Below are 21,968 nucleotides of genomic sequence, written 5' to 3'. Positions count from 1 at the left end.
CAAGAATAGTCAGTCCATTCCCTTTCTATGTCTGGAGGAACATTTTTCATTCATCCTAGTTTGTGGACCATTTTGACACATTTTAATCTCTTTATCTGTGGGATACTTTCCCTCCTCCATTTTCTCTTTTTCTTCTTTCTGGAATTTCTACTAGTGGGCAACTGAAGTTCATGGGCTAATCCTCAATGCTGCTTATCTTTTGTCCTTCCTTTTTTTTCTGTCTTTTTGTGTAATACTGAGAGATTGATGGTGAGGGAATAAAACTGTACTACTAAAAAACAAGTAGATGGCTAGGCTATAGAATGGTTAACCCTCAAAGATTTGATGGCTATGGTGAAAGAATTAGATTTGCTCTCTACTATGGGCCAACAGGTCAAATTACAACCAATAAACAGAGTGCAAAATTCAGATAAAAAAAAAGAAAACTTAAACAATTTTTCATGGTCAAAGATGAAACTGTACTTCCCACCCTCACACCAAATAAATTTTCTCTCCTGTTTGTAGGGCTAGGATAAAACTAGCTGAAATGCTGGTCTTAAAGGGCTTGAGCTAAGTCAGTATCTTAAGCAGCTGGTCTGGGTTTTATGGGTTTTCATCTGGAATGGCCAGAAGGAAATGTATTCAAAGAAAGACTGTAAGTTATTATTGAAAAAGAAAGTGGAAGATCAGAGAAGAGTATCAAAGATGAGTGTGAGCAACATGTGTAACTGATCACAGGATAAAGAACACAGGTGATTAGGAATAGATTATGATATGGGATGCAAACTACAGTTTAAAATCTAGGCAATATATAAAGGTGAGAGCTTTGATAACCTGTTATTGGGCTGTACAGATTCTAACCATATGGGTATTTCTTAGTTATCACTAATATTGGTTTCTACTCTATTGCATTGTAGACAGAGGACATACTCTGATTTCATTCTTATGAAATCTGCTAAAACCTGCTTGTCAACTAAATATAAAGCTATTTTTTTTGTAAAGCTAATTTTTAAAATGTTTTCTGTGTTTGAAAGACTGTTCATTTGTGTTATTAGGTGTTGTGTTCAAAATATGTTCATAGGTAAAAATTTATAATTACAATGTTCAAAATCTTCTGTATCTCTTGATTTTTTTTGTCTGCTTGTAGTATCAAGTACTAAGAGATGTGTGTTAAAATATCTCAAATATGATAGAAAATTGTCAATTTCTCTTGTAATTCTAATATATATATACACACACACATTTTTTATTTTTAGTAATATTATTTGTCTTAATGTTTAATATCTCTGGTACTAGTATAGCTAAACAAGCTTTGGTTAGGGTATTATTGATCTAGTATACTTTTGCTATACTTGTATTTTATTTTCATCCTCACCCTGAAGCTGTATTCCTATGTATTAGATGTGCTTTCTGCAAATAACATATAATTGGGATTTTAAAAAAATCCAATATGACAATCTTTTAATTGGAACATTTAGCCCACTTACATTTAATATAATATAATTGTCTTAAATTCTGACTATTTTGTGCTTCCTCTGTGTCCCATATGTTCACTTTATCTCTTTCATTAATCCTTTTATATTAATTTGTTTCACTCTATTTTTCTTCTTTATTATGACATCGCCCCTTGTTTCTATTCTTTTAGTGGTTACCTTAAAAATCACAAAAATTGTATTTGCCCTAAAGTTTCAAAATAATCATTACATTTACCCTAATAAATATTAAAAACTTTATATTTTATTGCAAATAACCTTATTTCTTAAGGCTTAAGTGATATTATTATGATTTTTAGTTCTATATATTTTTAAATACTTTAAGACATTTATTATTGCTCATAGACTAATCCACATATTTACCATTTTCTTTTCTCCATTCTTTTCTTAAATTCAAACTTCCATCTGAGGTAATTTTTTTTTCCTGTATGAAGTACATCTTTTAAGAATTTCTTTTAGGTCTGGCCAGTGTGGCTTAGTGGTTGAGAATTGACCTATGAACCAGGAGGTCACAATTTAATTCCCAGGCTGTGGGCTTGACTCCCAGTAGAGGGCATACAGGAAGTAGCTGATGGATGATTCTCTCCCATCATTAATGTTTCTATATCTCTCTCCCTCTTTCCATCCTCTCTCTGAAATTAATAAAAACATATTAAAAAAAGAATTTTAGTATGAGTGTGCTGATGGCAAATTCAGTTTGTAATTTTTCTGAAAATACCTTGTTTTATGTTTCCTCTTGAAAGATATCTTTTTAGGGTAAATTATTTTAGGTTGGCATTCCTTTTTCCATTTAGGTTGGCTTTTAAATATCATTCCAGTATCTTCTGGCTTTCATTGTTACTCCCAAGAAATCAACTGTCATACTATAGCTGTTTGAAGGTAATTTTTCTTTTTTGTTCTGATTACTTTCAAGATTTCTCTTTGTCTTCATTTTTTTGCAGTTTTATTCACAAGAGTAGAGGAGTGGATTTTATTTTAAATATCTTCCTTGGGAATCACATGACTTCTTGAATATGCAAATTGGTTTCTTCATTCAATTTATAAAAATTCTCAGCCATTATTGCTTCAAATATTACCTGTACCTCATTCTTTCTTTCATTCACTTCTGGAACTCCATTTAAGTTGATTTTATTTTTCAACACTCATAAAGCACTTTACAAAGCTAAAATATCTTATCCTTATAAAAGACACATGAGATATGTGCTATAATTAATCCCATGTTATAAATGAGAAAGCAATAGTTTAAGCAACCTGTCCAAGATCACACAGATAGTAATAGCTGGGTGTAAATGCAATCCTGTCTCTCACATTTCTCACTCTATTCTCTACCTTTTATGCTCTGTGCCATATATCTATATCTATATCTATATCTATATCTATATCTATATCTATCTATCTATCTATCTCTATATCTATCTATCTATCTATCTATCATCTATCTATCTATCTATCTATCTATTAATATCCCTGTTTATCTGTGATACTTAATTCTCTCTTCAGGCATATTAAAGTCATCCACTAAATTCTTAATTTTGGTAATTGCATTGCTCAGTTTTAGAGGTTCTACTAAAAAAAAAAAATCAGACATGAACTTTTTATAGTTTCCTGTTCCATGCAATTGTTTTCAAGCTTGTCTTTTACTTCTTTAAACATTATAAGCATAGTTGTTTCAGAGTTTGTATCAATAATTCTAATATATGGAGTATTTGTGTATCTGTTTTCTGTTGTTGCTTCTGCTGGTTTCCCTTGTGTATTTGGATATGGTAATCTTATTCCAGAGATATGTAGATGTTTCTGCTAGATATCTGTAGGGCCTTATCAATCAATGTTGACCTTTTACAGTGCAAATTCAAGGCTCAGAGTTCCCTGGACTATTAGATGATGTGAATTTGGGCTAAAAGACTGTGTGGAATAATCTACTATGGTTAATACTTACCTGAAGCTATAGCCAGCTTATTGTAAAGAGTGTCTTCTAATAGATTACCCAATTTATGTGGGTCCAGAATTTTAATTTCTGTTCCCATCACCCTCAAATTAAAACAAAATGATAGTTCAAGTGTACCAGGATGGATGAATATTCTCAGGGTAACAGCTTTCTCAGGACAAGAGAAGTTTCTATGCTTACTTACTTCACTAAGGCTCTTATTTTCCCTTTAACTTTGTATTTCCTTATTATCTCATTATTGTCAGCTCCTCATTGCTTTTAGGATGGAAAAAAAAATAGTTACCCAATATTTTTACTAGTTATAAGTAGGTGGGATGGTCTAAAAAACCCAAACCTGACATCACTAAAAACTCATCCTCTCTCTTTGAAAGAAATGTTTTTTTGTGTGTGTGTTTTTTTCAGGGCTAGTTTTTTGACCTGTGTTCTTGATATCATCTCTAGGGCCTAATTTGTAACATTATCTGCCTACAGATACAGTAGATATAGTAGACACATCATAACTTAAAAAAAAATCATTATTTTTTTCTATCTTCAAGCTCTCTGCTTTCCTTTATGAATTTAATCCTTTCCTTCCTTTCATTACCATTTACCCAATATTTTTACTAGTTATAAGTAGGTGGGATGGTCTAAAAAACCCAAACCTGCCATCACTAAAAACTCATCCTCTCTCTTTGAAAGAAATGTTTTTTTTGTGTGTTTTTTTTTCAGGGCTAGTTTTTTGACCTGTGTTCTTGATATCATCTCTAGGGCCTAATTTGTAACATTATCTGCCTACAGATACAGTAGATATAGTAGACACATCATAACTTAAAAAAAAAATCATTATTTTTTTCTATCTTCAAGCTCTCTGCTTTCCTTTATGAATTTAATCCTTTCCTTCCTTTCATTACCATAATTCCAACATGACACTTTAGGTAGTAAAATTATAAAAATTAGTTGTAAAATAAAAATTAATCAATTAATGAAAAACAAGAGATAACATTTAATATTAAGAACAAAGCCTATAAGTAGCTTCTGCCTCACATACTTGTACTTCCAGTATTTTGCTTTTGAAGCTGTTTAATACAACAATGACATCTCCTAGGTCTGATTGAGAGTCAGTTCCTTCATGCCTAAAAGTAGAAAACATGTAAATATCTATCATCAGTTCATGAAAAGACATACAGCATGAAATAAATGCATTTTGCAATAATACAAGTTTAAAACCACTTGTGTACATATATTTTATATTTCTATAGTCAATTAAGATGTGCTATAATACATTACAATTTCCAAAACTGTCCAATTAGCTTAGTACAAATTAACACAATATAAAAGTAACTCTCTAAATTTAATATTGCCTAACCACTAGAAAGCTCAAATTATTGTTCATTTTTTCTGTTGTATACCAAGATTATCACAAAAATCAAATCTTTTATATCTCTGTGATATTTTCAACAATAATTAAAATATAAAACATTTCTTAGACTTTACATTATTTAAAAATCATAATCAAAGGAATCCCATACTGTCTAACAACTTTTCAGTATCTATCAGCCATTTTCAAATACTAAAATTTGAAGTGTATTGTTAAACTCTAAGACTGAAAATCCCTATGATGTCCATCTACATCACTTGAATGTTTCTATTTTATATTATACTAGAGGCTGGGGGTGGGGGAGGGTCCCTCAGCCCAGCCTGCGTCCTCTCTCAGTCGGGAGTCCTCAGGGGATGACCGGCAGCTTGGGCCTGCTCCCTGTGAGCCCAACTTCTGGCTGAGCAGCATGCCCACTGTGGGAGTTGCACTGACCACCAGGGGCCAGCCCTGCATTGAGCGTCTGCCCCCTGGTTGTCAGTGCATGTGATAGCGACCGGTCATTCCACTGTTCAGTCTATTTGCATATTAGCCTTTTATTATATGAGATTCACTGTCTAAATTTCAAAACTGAGGAAATCAAAAGCTATACTCAATAATTATGCTTTGAAAACTGTACTCACTATGTACTGAAAAATGCTACTGTAAGAACATTTATAATAAAATTAAATTTTGTCAGAGGGAAAGCAATCAGATGTCAAATTAGTAGAGACTTTATTTTATTATTATTTAGTAGATACTTTAAGTTCAGTCAGATTTATACACTTGAACATTTTTTTTCTAAAATAAAAACCTGGGGGGTGGGTTCCTAGCACTACTAGTATGTTGACTAAGACATACCTTTGACTCCCACATATTCCCAATTCACCAGCTGAGGTGGTTAAACTACTGCACAAGGCATAGCCTTGCCCAGCAATTACCACTAGAAAATAGAAAGTATCTCAATTTATGTAGTAGAAATGCCAAAATTTTATAAAAACTTTTAAGAGCTTCCAGTCCCAAACAGTACTCAAGGGCATCAGCAACTTCAGCCATTGAGTCTGCCATCCCCTCAGACTAGAGTAGAGCCAGGAAGCACAACACTGCAGCTAAACTCAAACAATATCTAAAGCAATTACCTCCTTGCCACCAAGTGGCAGCAGTAGTAGTGATGAAGACTTACTCCAGTAAGGCACTATTTCAAGCACTCTATAGTTACAATCATCATTTAAGGAAGGTACAATGATCATAGATCCAAACAGCCCAGGCATTTCGGCTCTGCACGGCTGCACTATCAGATCTCTGTAGTAAATCTAGGCAACTAAACTTCACTGGATATGTGAGGACTGTAAGTAGCTTAAGCAAAAGGAACAAGCTAAGCATTCAGGGAAAATGGATTTTATTGATAAAGAAATTAAAGCAGGAAAAGAGGGAGCATTCAAATAGTTTATATTCTCAATGAGACTTGAGAATATTGTATCTCAGTAAAAGCCATTTAGTTAAAAATGAAAGGATATATGACATGTCAGGTAGCAATATTATTTTAAAAAAATTCATACTTTTCCTAGAATTCTACATATAAACATCATTCAAATTTTGTAGAGGTAAAGTAAATCACACTGCCTCTCATTTCTTATTCAAAACACTAAATAGTAAAAGATAATGATGAGGCTTGTTTCAAATACTCCAAGGAAAATTAAAATGCTATTATCAATATTTATGAAAAGCAAAAGTTTTAGGCTGTTAGGATCTGAAAAAAGGATTTGTAGAAATATAGTGCATATTATGACATGGTTGGCAACACCCATTCCACCTTTTTGCACATACTGTAGAAGCTAGAAAACTTAAAACTCTTTTTGTTCTTGTTCCTAGATTATTTTATGGTTCTGGTTTAGATTCTGCTAAACAGAGAGACACATTTGCCTGTGATTTGGAATTTAGAAGTGAGGTAGGGGAAATGCTTGGCTAGGTTTCTTCGAGCAAGCAAAGTCATGAAGACAGACGTTTTCTACATTACTGTTTAAGTGTGCAATCTCTTAGCTTTCTGGGTATGAAGAACCAGTTGACATCCTCTGAGTAGCAGCTTGGTGCTTCCTCACTTTCCTAATCCTGGGAGAGGTAGCAGCTCTTTCTGGTTGGTCAGTTCCTCAGTTCCTTGGCTTTGTTCCGTTATCCATTCCTGGAAGCTAGCTCTCCTGGAGGGCTTGCTCCTCCACTCCTTCTTATTACAGTCAACAATCCATTTCCCTGTGTTTAATCCTTCCCTGGAAGCTGTTGGCAGACTACACCTCATGGGGGAATATTGCCTTCTAATATTAAACTTAGTCAGATAGATGCTGTAAAATGAAAGCACTTTGCAATGAATTTTTTTGAAGTTGGGAGACACACAAGTCTGGCTCCTGTCTGGAAAAATTAAAATGGACCATGGGCTAGAATCTGGCGTTTCAGAACTTATTGCTTTAACCAGTAGAGTGCTGCCACCTTTGAGACTGGCCTGAACTCCTGGGCAAGTGATGTGTAAGTATTTCCCATGTTTCAGACATGGCCAAGCAGGGCAGAGATTGTTTTGTTATTTATTACTGTGGTGTAGTCTTGCATCCTGCCAATATGGCAACCTGGAGATATAAAGAGACTTCAACAAAAATAGGCTGTGGGTATACTGAGGTTGGAAGTTGTTAGAGAAGCCGCTAGAACAGATGTGCCAACAGAGATCAAGGGATCAAAGGTACAGCAATAGAGACCTTCTCAGAGCCCACAAAAGTACTCCACAAACAGCTATAACCACTGCCAGGTCAGAGAGTGTAAACTAGCTTACAAAGGAACCAGCTCAAGGAACTGTAAAGAAAGTAAAGTGTTTGAAATCTCTTCTGTATCCTATAGTAAGCATAAGAGAAGTTCACTCCACAGGTTATCAAACTAAAATTATGTACAAACAATAACTTGGCAATAGGTATTATTGAAGATTTCAAGTGAAAAGTCTACCCTAATAATTTTGTACATTGAAAGCCACAGATATGTGTACAGTATATGATATTTTCTATAATTTAATTAGGGAAATCTAAGAAGCATTTATCTCATTTTAATAGAATTTTGAAGATTTTATTTTCTAGGAGAGAATAATTTTGAGTACTTTTGTATTCAAGGTAAATGACAATCAACACTGAGTCAGGGTAGGTAGCCTGCCGTAAAAGATTACAATAAGATGGACAAAAATAAAGAGTACACATGTGAGGATTATGCCTAACAAACAGAAAGTCAAATTTTCAATTAACAAATTAGTTAGCCATTGTTTTAAAATCTGGACTTAGAAACTCATACCAATATTATTTTAGCTAGCTTTTGGGCATATTTCAAGAACATTTTTCCCAAATGTAATAACAATTAGAATGACATCATAAACTGGGATAAACAGATTTCCCATTTTTGTCATATTTTATATTGACCTATTTTTCATTATTGATATTTTAATTTCAAATAAATTTTATTACAGAGTAGCATTATTTATTTTTTTTCCATTCTGGATATTTAGTGACATTAATCACATTTAAAATTAAGTAAATTATGACTAAGAAAAGCTTATGGCTTTATTATTTATAAGTAATACAAATTTGAAATTATTTCTATTCCTAAAAGCTGTCTGTGAAGGAGAAAAAGTAGTTTATCACTAATATATTAGTGGTACTTAATGACACCAGGGGCGATTTTCTCCCTAAATGATCCATTTATAGGTTATGTATGATCCTATATAATAAAAGGCTAATATGCAAAACAGCCAAACAGTGGGATGACCCATTGCTATGACGCACACTGACCACCAGGGGGCAAACACTCAATGCAGGAACTGCACCCTGGTGGTCAGTGTGGGCGGTGGTGGGAGCCTCCCCTGCCTCCACAGCAGCGTTAAGGATGTCTAATTGCTGGCTTAGTCCCACTCCTGCCTAAGTCATCAGTTAGACATCCCCTGAGGGCTCCTGGATAGTGAGAGGGCACAGGCCAGGCTGAGGGACGCCCCCTGAGTGCACAAATTTTGTGCACCGGCCTCTAGTAGCAAATAATGGTAAAGAAGATAAAATAGAACCCAAAATAGTGTCTAGTTTTGCATAATATATATTATACACATTATGTAAGATAGGTATTGTATATATATTACACAACATACATATACATAATATACAATAATATATGTAATTTCAATTTGTGAAATAATAAGGAATGAATGGGGGAGAAAACGGACATTCACTCAATGTGAGCCACTGCATTTCTATGATGATTATCCCATTTAGTCCTTACCAAGACTCCACAAAGTAGGTAGGATTATTCCCTCTTGTAATGAGGAAAGAAAGACTCCAGGTGGTAAAGAAACTCAGACACGGTTGTACAGATAGCTGGGGTAAAAAGGGGGTTTGAATCACAGTTTATTCAATTCTAAAGGGCTTTCCCTTCGCAAAAAGCAATGGTGAAAGAGTAGTGACAGCTTTAGAAACACTGAGTTTCTGGCAGTACAAGATCAATGAAGTTGAAGCAAAGCACAGAATAGTTCTTGGAATTATATCTTGAAACTATGGTTTTTACAAGGATCAGTATAAATGTTAGAGTGTATTTGCTTTATTTTCTGTACCACCATAGCACTCTTTTACAGTACTTATAATGTATTAACTGTCACTCTGGGAAATGTTGTAGAAGGCTAGGATCTGTGTTTTCTTCTCCTATTTATCTCCAATATGTTCCCCTGCTTTGACCTGTCTTCCCCATTCCCTCCGAGCAATCAGTGATCTGATTTCTGTTTCTACAGTTTGTATTACCTAATGGTTTATAATACATAAAAGAAATCATACAGCATGTGCTTTTTTTTTCTGCCACACTTCTTTAACTCAGTGTAATTATTTTGAGATTCATCTATTTCACTGTATTACCAATAGTTCATCCTTTATACTCCTGGGTAGTATTCCATTGTATGGATGTACCACATTTTGATTATTTCTTCACTTGTTAACCTTTGAGTTGTTTTCAGTGTCTGGCAATTAAAAATAAAGCTGCTATGAACATTATTGTATGTCTTTGTATAAACATATATTTCCTTTTGTTTTAGGTAAATATCTATGAGTGCAATGCCTAGATCAGTGATGGAGAACCTTTTGAGCTCTGTGTGTCAGCATTTTGAAAAACCCTAACTTAACTCTGGTGCCATGTTTCATATAGAAATTTTTTGATATTTGCAACCATAGTAAAACAAAGATTTATATTTTTGATATTTATTTTATATATTTAAATGTCATTTAACAAAGAAAAATCAACCAAAAAAATAAGTTCGCGTGTCACCTCTGACACACGTGTCATAGGTTCGCCATCACTGGCCTAGATCATATGGGTTAAGTGTGCATTTAAATTTTTAAGGTCCTGCCAAACTGTTCTAAAGTGGTTGTACTATTCTACATTCCCACTAAGAGTGTATGAGAGTTCCTGTTGCTTCATATCCTCACCAGCACCTGGTAGTGTTAGTCTTTTTAAAGTTAACCATTCTAATAGATGAGTGGCAATATCTCATTGTGAATTTAATGTACATTTTCCTAATAACGAATGATGTTTAGCACCTTTTTCATGTGCTTATTTGCTATCCATGCCTCCTTTGGTGAAGTGTCTATTTAAGTCTTCTGCATATTTTTCAGGTTGTTTTCTTACTGTTGATAGTTCTCTATATATTCTATATATAAATTCTTTGTCAGATGTATGCTTCGCAGAGATTTTTCTCTCAGTTTGTGGCTTGTTTTTATTTTTTTTTATAGTCATTATATATTCTTTAATGTAAATATTCATACATTTTGCAACATAAATGTTTGTTTAATGAAGTGTTCTCTTAGATACTGCCTGATGTTGCATAATATATGATGTGTACTATATTAATTTTCTAAAATCTGAAAAATTCTAATTCTAAAACACATATAGCCCTAAGAGTTTTAGATGAAAGATATGAACCCTCTTCCTGTTCCTGGAATGCTTTGTCTGTAGTATGACTAGCAGTAAGTTACTATAATTCTTCAAAACTATTTTGAGGTACTATCTCATTCCTAATGTCAAACAAACTTATCCCAACTGTCCTCTCTATTCATAAATTATTAAGCATATTTGTTGAATGATACTATGTGTTAGGCACAATATAAAGAAAAGGGGGAAAGCAGTGAAAAAAAGTATAATAAACTTAACTCCCATATTATCTTTGTTGAGCACAGTTCTTGGTATAATAATAGTGCTCAATAAATACAGGGTTGGACAAAAGTATGTTTACAGTTGCTCGTATGGAAAAAGACATGCAGATTATAATTTTTATAACAGCTTTATTAATTCCGTGTTTTGTGTATTCACAACTGTATATCTTCTCCAAATATTTTCTGTTGGCTCCTACAGAGAAAGTTTGATAATTCCTGCTTTATATACTATGCTCACTGATAAGCAGGTAAGTTACTATGTAAGTAACCAATTATTTATTAAAATGAAAAATTGAACATAATCCATGGATAATGGCTAAGTTGTAACACACATTTTGTTGTTATGATAAATATATTAATTATGCTAAGACACAAAAAAGTGTATAGAAAACAGTTAAGTAAAGGAGATAGAATAAAGAACAAGATATACACATTAGGCCTACCTTTTATATTTTTTGAAATAAAACAAACAAAAATTGGGAACAAATGCCAGGTTTTTGTTGTTGTTGTTTTATAGTGATGGTACTTGTGAACATTTTAGTTGTTTTGATGATCTTGGTTATATCACACTAAAAACTTATTACATATAAAAATGTAAAAGTGGTTTATATAACTCACCCAACTATTTGATAGATATCTTCAGATTTTCCTTGGCGTAATTTCAGTATCCAAGCACCTGGGTTTGCTTTTAATTGAAAATATCCCTTTTAAGCAAGAAAAATATGATCATAGTTATATGACTAAACACAGATACAATTGTTTAAGAAAGTTTATACATGAATCATCCAAGAAAGTGTTTATTAACTGTGGGGTGAATGAATTCTACAAAAGAATTCCAAGGAAGGAGATTTTGGAATAACCTGTAAATGCACATTCTGAAAATATGATTCTCTTCATTTCTGTTTTATTTAATTACCTTATTCAATGTTTCAATTTTATTTTTTTGGAAGCTGTTCAGCAACAGTGGGATAAAAATTATTTTATCTTATTATTAGAAAAACAGAGGATTTTACCAAAACATCTAATTTTAATAATTTTACCCAAACATCTAATTATAATACCATCAATTAAGTCTTTATAAAACTTACAAGATTGGCCATCACTATTGTATCAACTGCAACAGGTTGACTTTTTGTGCCGAGTGTAAACTGCAGACCTCGAGGAGGTTGTTCTGTTGTTCTATCAAAGCAATGTCCTTCAAGTAGTAGGTACTCTAGTTCATATTCTGCTATAACAGTTCTCTCAATCTGTGGAGGAAACATGCCAAAAATATGTAATGCCCCTAATATAAATATTGTAATAATTAAATGAGATTCTTTTAATATTAGCCAATGAATCTTGGGTGGGCAACTTCAAGTCTTTCTTTTACATGGGTGAACTTAACAGTTGAACCAATTTCTTGAAAACCAAAGCTCATGATAAATTTTCTTCCTTTCCCATGGTATCAGCTCTACTCCAGCCTCATGATATATGTGCCTATATCACAAGCAGGAGGGATGTCGTAGAGTTGTAGCATTCAAAAATCCCTTCCAGACAGATTTCCATGGAAAACTCCTTAAAGGATCTGCTTTGTTGCTTGCTCTTGCCCTAGAGCTCCCTCTCAAGACCTGGCAAGAAAGCCAACTTATCACCATTTTTTGTCTTTCTTGTAACTTAAAAATATTAATGTTTAATTGTTTTGCACTAAAAATAACATGTTCAAAAAGAAAATTTAGCAAATATAAGCAAGTGGAAAAGAGAAAAAAGTAGAAATCACATACAGACTAAACATTTATAAACACGTCAATCATTGATTTTGTATTTCTTTTTTCATAAACTTTTCCTAAGAAAGTGAAACCTGCTTTTTCATGAAACACTAGAGGCCCGATGCACGAAATTCGTGCAAAGGGCTCAGCCCCCGCTGCCACAGTGGCTGCTCTGGCCCCTGCCACCGCGGCGGCCGATGACCTCTGCCTCGGCCTCCACCACCATGGCTTCGTCCGGAAGGATGTCCGGTCTAATTAGAATATTATGCTTTTATTATTATAGATAGTTTTCTAGGAACATATCCCTGTTTCTATAAAGTGCTGGTCATTCCAATTATTTCCAGATTTTCCTCTATTGCAAATGCTACAATAAATATTGTAGGACCAAAGCTTTTTCTCTACTTCAAATGAAAAAATATCCAAGCATGAAAATAAAATGGTGATTTTTATATAGTTTAGCAATTTTGTGGAGCAGATAAGACTCTGATGCATTTATATTTATTTCACAATATGAATTTTTCAACACTGTGTTTAGGATACGGAGTATTTGAAAATATTCTCTATCACATTTTTCTTTGCCTATAATTACCACAGAAAATAATTATAGTACTTGTGTACAACATTTCTTTCTTGAATCCAGCACTTATAATTTTATTGTTTTTAAGAACAAGGAATAAGTGACTTATTTGAAAACAGTATTTGTTTCAAAAACCTTAGTTGGGTTCTTTTAATTATTATTATTAGTATTTTTTAAATTATTATTTTTTAAATATTTTATTAATTTCAGAGAGGTAGTGAGAGGGAGAGACAGAAACATCAATGAGAGAGAATTATTGATTGGTTGCCTCCTGCACGACCCCTGATGGGGATGAGCCTGCAACCCCAGGCATGAGCCCTGAGTGGGAATCAAACTATGACCTCCTAATTTATAAGCTGAAACTCAAACCACTGAGCCACACTGGGCCAGGCTTAGTTGAGTTCTTTTTAAAAAAATTTTTAAAATTGATTTTTAGAGAGAGAGGAAGGAGAGGGATAGATAGAAACAACGAGAGAGAAACATCACTGATTGGCTGCCTCCTGTAAGCCCCCCACTGGAGATCGAGCCTTGAGTGGGAATTAAACCGTGACTTCTTGGTTCTTGGGTCGATGATGCTCAACCACTGAGCCACACTGGCTGGGCCTTAGTTGGGTTCTGAATTAGTGGTTGACTCATTACTATTCTAAGTGATGAACTTCATATACTTTATTAACCTGTGTCCACAGCTCTTACAGCATTCATTTAGTCTGTATGGAAAGATTTTCATGGGATAGTCTCAGACTTTGAGAATATTGTAGAGATCATCTAGTTCAACTCTTCATTTTGAAGAGAAGAAAACTGTGACCCAAAGTGATCACTAAGGAAAGCTTTTTAAAAAATGTATTTTAATTGATTTCAGAGATGAAGGGAGAGGGAGAGAGAGATAGAAACATCAATGATCAGAGAGAATCATTAATCGGCTACCTCTATTGCATGCCCCACACTGGGGATTGAGCCCGCAACCTGGGTATGTGCCCTGACCTGAAATAGAACCATTAGGTTGATGCTCAACCACTGAGCCATGATGGCTGGGCCTTTTTTTCAGTATGAATTAAACATTAGGGCAAAGTCCAAATATATTCTATCAGTCTGTGACTAATAGTATTTTCTATTTATAATATATTAGAGGCCCAGTGCATGAAATTCATGCATGGGTAGGGTCCTTAGCGGCTGCCAGCCAGGGCCTCCCTTCCCCCGGCTGCCAGCTGCCATCCGGGGCCTTCCTTCATCCCATGCCGCTTCCTGGTGGTCAGCTGGTCAGAGCATGTCATAGTGAGTGGTCGAACTCTCGGTTGGTCGAACTCCCAAGGGGACAATTTGCATATTAGCCTTTTACTATATAGGATATTAATGTGAAAATGTCTCTTATCTCTATATATTTGTATAACAGATAACAATTCTTTTGACTTATTAAAAACTCTAACATCAAAAACAGCCAATTTGTTTTCAAAGAGGTTTCTTAGTGACTATCTTAAGTTTCCTAATAATTGCATAAAGGTGATTTAAGTTAAATTAGTTCCTATTATTGAGAATTGAAAGCATAATAAAAGCCTTATATGAATTTTTTTATTTTTTACTTCTTGCCAAGCTCATTTCTCAGTTTTACCTCATGAATTTCACTATTTTCCTGTCCTTCAATTCTTCCCCTAGATTTGAAGGACTGACTTCAGATGATTGCTGTGACTGAGTTCAGGTTCTTCTCTGGGTGGGTAAAGTTGGGGGTATTGGTGAATACATGTTCCAGGGAAGTAACTTAGGTTCCCACCAAATCTATTCATGAGTGGATCAGAAGAAATTTGCCCAAAGGAAAATCTTTAGGCAAAGGGCAACACACAAGAAGCATGAGCAGTAAATCTGATGGACAATCATAACCAAATTATAAGAGGTTGAATGTTTATGCCTAGGTCAGGGCAATGGCTACATTCTAAGGAGCTGTTGGAAACAGGTCGGAGGTATGCAGAACCAGGCAAGAGGATAATCAGAAAGACGTATTTTCTCTCCAGTTTCTGGATACCTGTTCTCTATGTAAACTCCCCTGAATGTTTCTGCTTTTTTAGTGTCTGAATCCTTTTCCCATTTTGAATGGAATGTTTGAAAGACTCAGTGTTTTTTTTAAACAGTCTTCTCACTTTTTGTGTGCTGTGGGCTAAACGACAACAGGAAGGGAAAAGAAGTCTGGTCACTTACTAGACAAGGATCACACTAACGGTGATAGGAAGCAATGCACACAGCCTGCAGTACATGAGGGACTTTCTTCCCTGCTTTTTACTCTTATCTCATTAGCACTGCCTTCTCTAGCTATGATCTGTGGGGCAAAAAGGGTTTCAGATAAAACTTCCTTTCTGAGTTAAACACAAAACCTGACCCTGGTCAGTGTGGCTCAATTCCCAGTCAGGGCACAACCCAGGTTGTAGGTTTGATCCCCAGTAGGGGTGCATATGGAAGGCAACCTGTTAACATTTCTCTCTCTCTTTTGTCTCTCTCTCTTCCCCTCTCCCCCTTCTTTTCTGAGAACATATTTTATTAAAAATATAAAATAAAATAAAAATAAAAACAAAACCCGAAAGGCAAAATAGGGACATAGTGGTATTGTCCTGTCCTATGTTGTCCTGCTTCCATCTCCGTATTTGCTACATTCCTCATCTTAGAACAGCATTTGTGTACCAGGAGTCTAAAGCAATCAACACGGTGAAAACAACTAGAAACCCAGAAAACCACTGAGGCAGCATTTGGAAGTTAGGGAAACTAAAATATCTAAGGGAAGACTGGGTCAGGACCTAGAATCATAAAAACATTTTGGTGAGCAACCAGTGTATGATCACTCACTTGCTACAGTTAGTAGCTGATAAGAATTTATCTTTTTCCTCTTTCTCTATATAAGTTTACATGATAACTTACGTCCTTTAAGTGGATATTATCAAGGTCACAGTTGCTGTGTACTGTTTCAACCAGCCAGCCTTCAGGAGTAATCATGTTGAGGGTTAGAAGGGGTGATTCAGGGATATCCAAGAATTTTGCTACTGGCTCAATAAGGTCATTAGTCACTAATGTCAGTTCTGGTTCCAGAACAAATCGGTAAAAACTGTTGATAGAACATAAAAAAATAAAACAACATACTTTGATCCAAATTGAGATTTCCTCTAGCTAAAATATTTTAAAACTGAAAATGGTTTAAAAATATGACAAGAAAGCCTTAAAAAGACTAAAATCACACTATATTTCAGAAGAGAAAATGCTTGTAAGTGGTAGATAATTATTTTGTTTACACTAATACCTTTTATAAGATTGTATGTATGTATACACACTCACAGACACAGACACACCCTTGTTAATTATTTCTTAATGAACATGGTTAAAATCCCTTTAAGATATTGACTTATGAAGGTTCTAGAAGTTAGTGACCTGTATTCACTCACTGATCCTTCTTCAAATTTGACCATGGTCTATTTTTCAGTCATTATATTAGCTCTTAGTACCATTAATAATATGAAGAGCAATAACCAGAAACTAAGTAAAATTCAAGCGGAAACCCTGTTAACCAATTATAATATTTCAATTAAAAACAAACAGGATTAAGATGAAAGCAGTTGCTTATTAACAGACTTAGAGTCTTAATGTATTTTGGCCTTTTCCCCCAATATCACACATAATAAAAATTAGTTGTATTACTAAGAATAGTGACTTCCACTATTTTGGACTGGCATCAAGGTGTCAGCTATGCTGTAGTTATCTCAAGGCTTAAAGGGGGAAGGATCCACCTCCAGGCTCCGGCGGTCCTTCAAAACCACTGGAATGAGGGCTGCAGTGTCTCACTAGCGGTTGGCTGGAGACTGCCCTCAGTTCCTTCCACAAGGTCATCTCAGCATCTTCCTCAGAGAAGCACACAAGAACAAGAGAGAATGCCAGCAGGACAAAAGTCAGTCTTGTACAACCTAATTGCAGAAGGCACATTTCATCCCTTTCGCCATATTCGGCTTGTTAGAAGCAAATCATTTGGTGCGGTCCACTCTCAAGGAGAATCTACAGAGTGGGGATCCCAGGAGGTGGTGGTCTCTGGCAGACAGGTCTGAAGCTGCTTACTGCAGGAGGCAGAGTCAGAAAAGGAGAGGGGGAGAGACAGTCATGAAGCAGAGGGACAAAACAAGTGCTTGCTACTGTCAAATGCAGCAGAAATGTCATCAAGTTAAAAGTATCCCGTGGATAATGCAAATAGCAATTTCTTTGTGATTAAATAAAAGGAAGTAAAAGCCAAACTGCAGTGGGAGGTACAGTGAATGAGAGATGAAGAGGGGGTGTGACCACTCTTCAAAGAAGCTGAGATTGAGAAAGAGTGGAGAAGGGAGGAAAAGCCAGAACTCTAGAGAGGAAGTGAAGGGGGCAGTTTGTGTTTTTGAAACCGAGTAACTCTTTGGACTGAAAAAGGCTAGTAGAGAGGTTAAAGATACAAAACCAAGGGACTATGTGATAAAGCAAGGATCCCGAACAAATGGGAAAGCAGGGATCAAAACAGAGAGGGAGTATTTAACCAGAGGAGAGAGAGCACATTCTTTCCCCACCACACAGGGAGGCCATGGTGCAGGAGGGTATTCCTGCCCATGACCTCCATCATCTCTGAGAAGGATGAGACACTATTGACTCTAAAAGTAAAGAGCTGGGAATTTCACTACTTTTCTTGATATATGCTACTGAGTAAATAAGACTCTAACTCATAGTTCTGTGAATATGCTCAGTTTTCATAATTCTCATTTATCTTTTGTATTTCAAATTAATTTCATCATGTCTTTCTACATATGAACAAATGCTTTCATCTTATTTTAGCCACTAACTGAGAAGTCTATTAGCTTCCTGAGTACAGAATTTTTATCCACCAGTACAGTATTAATGAGAAATATTTGCATGTAATAAACAACCTTTTCTGTATCATTCAAAAATTACTTGGAACAAGTTACACCTAAATACCCCCAAATAATAATTATGATGTTATAATAAAGATCATTTTGATAATTTAGCTCAAAGTACTGAAAGTATACGTAAACTAAAAATGGTGTAACTCAACCTACTTCCCACTTGTTATTTCCTACTTATTTCTAAATAGGTATCTCTAAATCACATTTTCAAAAATACCCATGGATAAACATAAATCTGCAATTAGACTGTAAATTCTGCAATTAGATTGGTTCAATTTTACTGGTTAGGTTAATTATATCATTTAAAGTTAATAAATTATGTCTGATCTTCTGATCTTTTGCAATTAACCATCCTGTGAAGAAAAATAAAACAGGTACAAAACAAAACAAATAAAACAAGTTCAGTAATTATGATCCTTTTTTCATTTTAGTCTTTTCAAATCTTTTGAAATGAAATTATGTTCGCTTAGACTCACCTCTTTAAAGGGGCTTCTGAAAGCTTATCCCTACAGTTCATGAACAACTTTAACTTCATGTTGATAATCTTTCCAAGTACCTGTTAGAAAAAAAATCCCATATTTGATAAATTAGTATTAATAACTAACATTGATTGAGCATTTACTATGTCCCAAGCACTACATTAACACTTCATATTCATTATCTCACTACTCCCAGAACATCCTTCAGAGGGAACTAATTTTGTAGTTGAGGCACAGGGATATATAGTAATTTGCCTACGACCACACAGTAAATCACAGTAGAGGTCTAAACCACTGATTTCAGTGCCTAAGGCAGTGGTTCTCAACCTTCTGGCCCTTTAAATACAGTTACTCATGTTGTGACCCAACCATAAAATTATTTTCGTTGCTACTTCATAACTGCAGTGTTGCTACTGTTACGAATCGTAATGTAAATATCTGATATGCAGGATGGTCTTAGGCGACCCGACTGTCAAAGGGGTCGCGACCCACAGGTTGAGAACTGCTGGCCTAAGGGTTATGCTGCCTACCTTGTGCCAAACATGACTTTCTTTCATGGTATCTGAATTTCCTTAGTACTAAAGAACAAGTAACTAATTATAAATATCTAGACCTGTAATACAAAGTGGTGGCCTTACAACAATGATGGGGGTCCTGAGCCTTTGTTATTTCAACTACATTATAAGAGATGTAGGTAGTTCTTGGCTACATACAGATGAAATACTTTCTTTTCATTTCCCTGGAGCATAGAAGTAGGAGAATTATTAATCTTGACAGTTACCACCTCTAGATAGGCAATAGTCAGTGAAAATTTGAAAGACTGTAGAAAACAAAGAATGAAGTTAAAGAGAGAAGAAAAAAAACAGATATATGGAATAGAAAGAATGCAGGTTTGTTAGGGCAAACTAATTTCTGAGAGAAATTGCATTTTTAAGTTTCAATAGACTATACACCTGTATGACCCAGCTTTATCACTTACATCTTTCAACAGACTTAATATCGAATTACTTTTGCCTATCTCCAAAAGTGAAGCCAACTGTTAAAGGACAAATAGTTTCCACTTCCAATAATTCTTTTCAATGTGTTTCCACTTCCAATAATTCTTTTCAATGTGTCTTTTAAAAAAAGCATTGAGTAATTTTACATAGGAGTCCCCCAAAATTCTGAACATCCCAAGAAAAAAAATAGCCTGACAATGGAACTACTTTATTGAAATTTACTGAAACCTGAATCAAAATCTGAACCTTAAAATTGTTCAAATGATAAGCCTATAATGTCCTTTCAGAGTCTGCTAGTGGTCTCCTATTGTTCACTACCCCCTACTTCCTTAGTGAAAGAATTTCAGATGGATGCAGAGTCCCCACCCTCCCTTTTGAATAGGTGTATGCAGAGACGGCTGCCTGCATTCTGGTCAGTGAAATGTGACTGGATGGAATACGGCCAACTTTGGGGTTGTGTCCGTATTCTCCCCTCCTGCTGGCAGAAATACAGAGATGATGTTAGGAACTTCACTTTAGACTTCTAGATAGAAGCTGCTTCATGAAGACGACTGAAAAACCAGTCAGGATGTGCCTCGACTATGGAGCTGCCTTAGCAACTTAAGTGGCTTATACTTGGACTGTGAGATGAGAGAATTAAAATTCAGTCCTGAGGTACTGTTACAGTGGCCAAACTTACTGAATACAATCTTCACATTCCCTCTTCCCTTAGCATCACCTGTTTGGTAATGTTACTATACTTTAAGCTTCACCTAATTAAGCTTAGGCATCAGCTTCTTCAGAAGCCAATCTTCACACTTGAAGATAGGAAGTTAGCTCGGCTGCCATAAGAAAATACCACACACTGGGTGGCCTAACAGCAGGTATTTATTTTAGAGCAAGGTGCTGGCCAGTGTGGTTTGTGGTGAGAGCTTTCTTCCTGGCTTATAGGCTGCTGCCATGTTGCATTATGCTCACATGGACTCTTTTCACCAGTGAGGAGAAAGAGATCTCTTCTTATGAGGCTATCAATCCTAGTATATTAGGGCCCAGACTATAAGACCTCATTTAACCTCAACTGCCTCTAAGGCCCTATTTCAAAATACAGTCACATTGTGGGTTAGGGCTTCAACACCTGAATTTTTTTTGTGGGGGGAGGGGGGTTGGGGGGGGAGGTTTCAACAATTAAGTCCAGAGCGACACCTAACTTTGGTACTGCCATAATACCCCATATACAGCTCTATCATTGCATTTTATACATTTAAATAAGACAACCTATTTAAAATGTTGTGTTAAAATGTGATTCTATTCAAGAGCACAAATATTTAATTATAGCTGAAAACAGACTTAAAAAGATTAATTATATAATTTTAAAAAATACTATGTAATATGGTAAATATATGTAAATGTATAACAAAAACGATATCTTACAATCAATAACTGTGCCATCATCTGTCCTTCTCTTGTCAATGGATCAACAATAGCAATAACATCAAAGAACATATCATTCTCTTGAGGATTGATCCTTATAATGCTAGGAAAACAAAACATAAAAGGTAAATGATGATCAGTTAAATGTATTCCACTGCCAATTAACCTTAATCTAAGCTATCTACATTGTTATAAATTTCTTTCTGTCTAACTAGATTTTAAAAATCCTGGTTGTTTCACAGAAGAAAATGCAAATGTAAAACGCTAATGTTTGTGTTAGCAAGTTAGAAAACTGCAAAGAATTAGAAAAAATGAAAGTAAGCTTTTATGAATGAGGAGTTTTAAAAACTCTTCAAAGGACAATACTGTTAGAGTGAAAACTGATCATTTTAAGCCCCCCAAATTCTCCTGGATCACAGGATATAAAAATAAAACCAAAATGCTTTTTTTGTTAGTTGAACATACTTTCGCAGATTTGAGAATAACATTAACTATTAAGCACTTTTATTAAAATTTAGTATTTAAAAAACCCCAACATATTATAACAAAAAGTTCAGGAGAACTTCCTCCCCCAGATTTATCATATGTTATTTTTACCCATCATACTCTCCGTACCTCCTCCCTTCTGTCCTCTCCATTTTGCCTTTCATTGATCTAAGTTCTAAATTAGAATATGAACTAATCTTTAAAAGTTAATGTTACAAAATGAAAAAAGAATCCAAAAATAAGAAGGTAGCGTAAGGAGCCTCTGGGACAGCTTCAAGTGTACCAAAATCCAAATTATAGGGGTTCCAGAAGAAGAGAGAGAGCAAGATATTGAAAACCTATTTGAAGAAATAATCACAGAAAACTTCCCCTACCTGGTGAAAGAAATAGACTTACAAGTCCAGGAAGCACAG

At 34.9% G+C, this 21,968-nt stretch overlaps 1 protein-coding gene across 1 annotated transcript in view; it reads right to left on the bottom strand.

Moving 5' to 3' along the window:
* Positions 1-21,968, bottom strand: part of UGGT2 (UDP-glucose glycoprotein glucosyltransferase 2) — a 159,004-nt gene that overhangs the window by 31,144 nt on the left and 105,892 nt on the right. The window contains exons 25-30 of the mRNA XM_015557528.1: positions 21,070-21,172; positions 18,659-18,738; positions 16,174-16,357; positions 12,042-12,200; positions 11,572-11,657; positions 4,445-4,529 (exon numbers count right to left, since the gene is read on the bottom strand). Coding sequence (XP_015413014.1) covers positions 4,445-4,529; positions 11,572-11,657; positions 12,042-12,200; positions 16,174-16,357; positions 18,659-18,738; positions 21,070-21,172 — 697 coding nt within the window. The remainder of the gene's footprint in view (positions 1-4,444; positions 4,530-11,571; positions 11,658-12,041; positions 12,201-16,173; positions 16,358-18,658; positions 18,739-21,069; positions 21,173-21,968) is intronic.

The sequence above is a fragment of the Myotis davidii genome, unplaced genomic scaffold (genome assembly GCF_000327345.1).
Source record: "Myotis davidii unplaced genomic scaffold, ASM32734v1 scaffold133, whole genome shotgun sequence".
NCBI classification, from domain to species: domain Eukaryota; kingdom Metazoa; phylum Chordata; class Mammalia; order Chiroptera; family Vespertilionidae; genus Myotis; species Myotis davidii.
The sequence above is the reverse complement of the archived record's forward strand: the minus strand, read 5'-3'. Positions and strand labels throughout refer to the sequence as shown.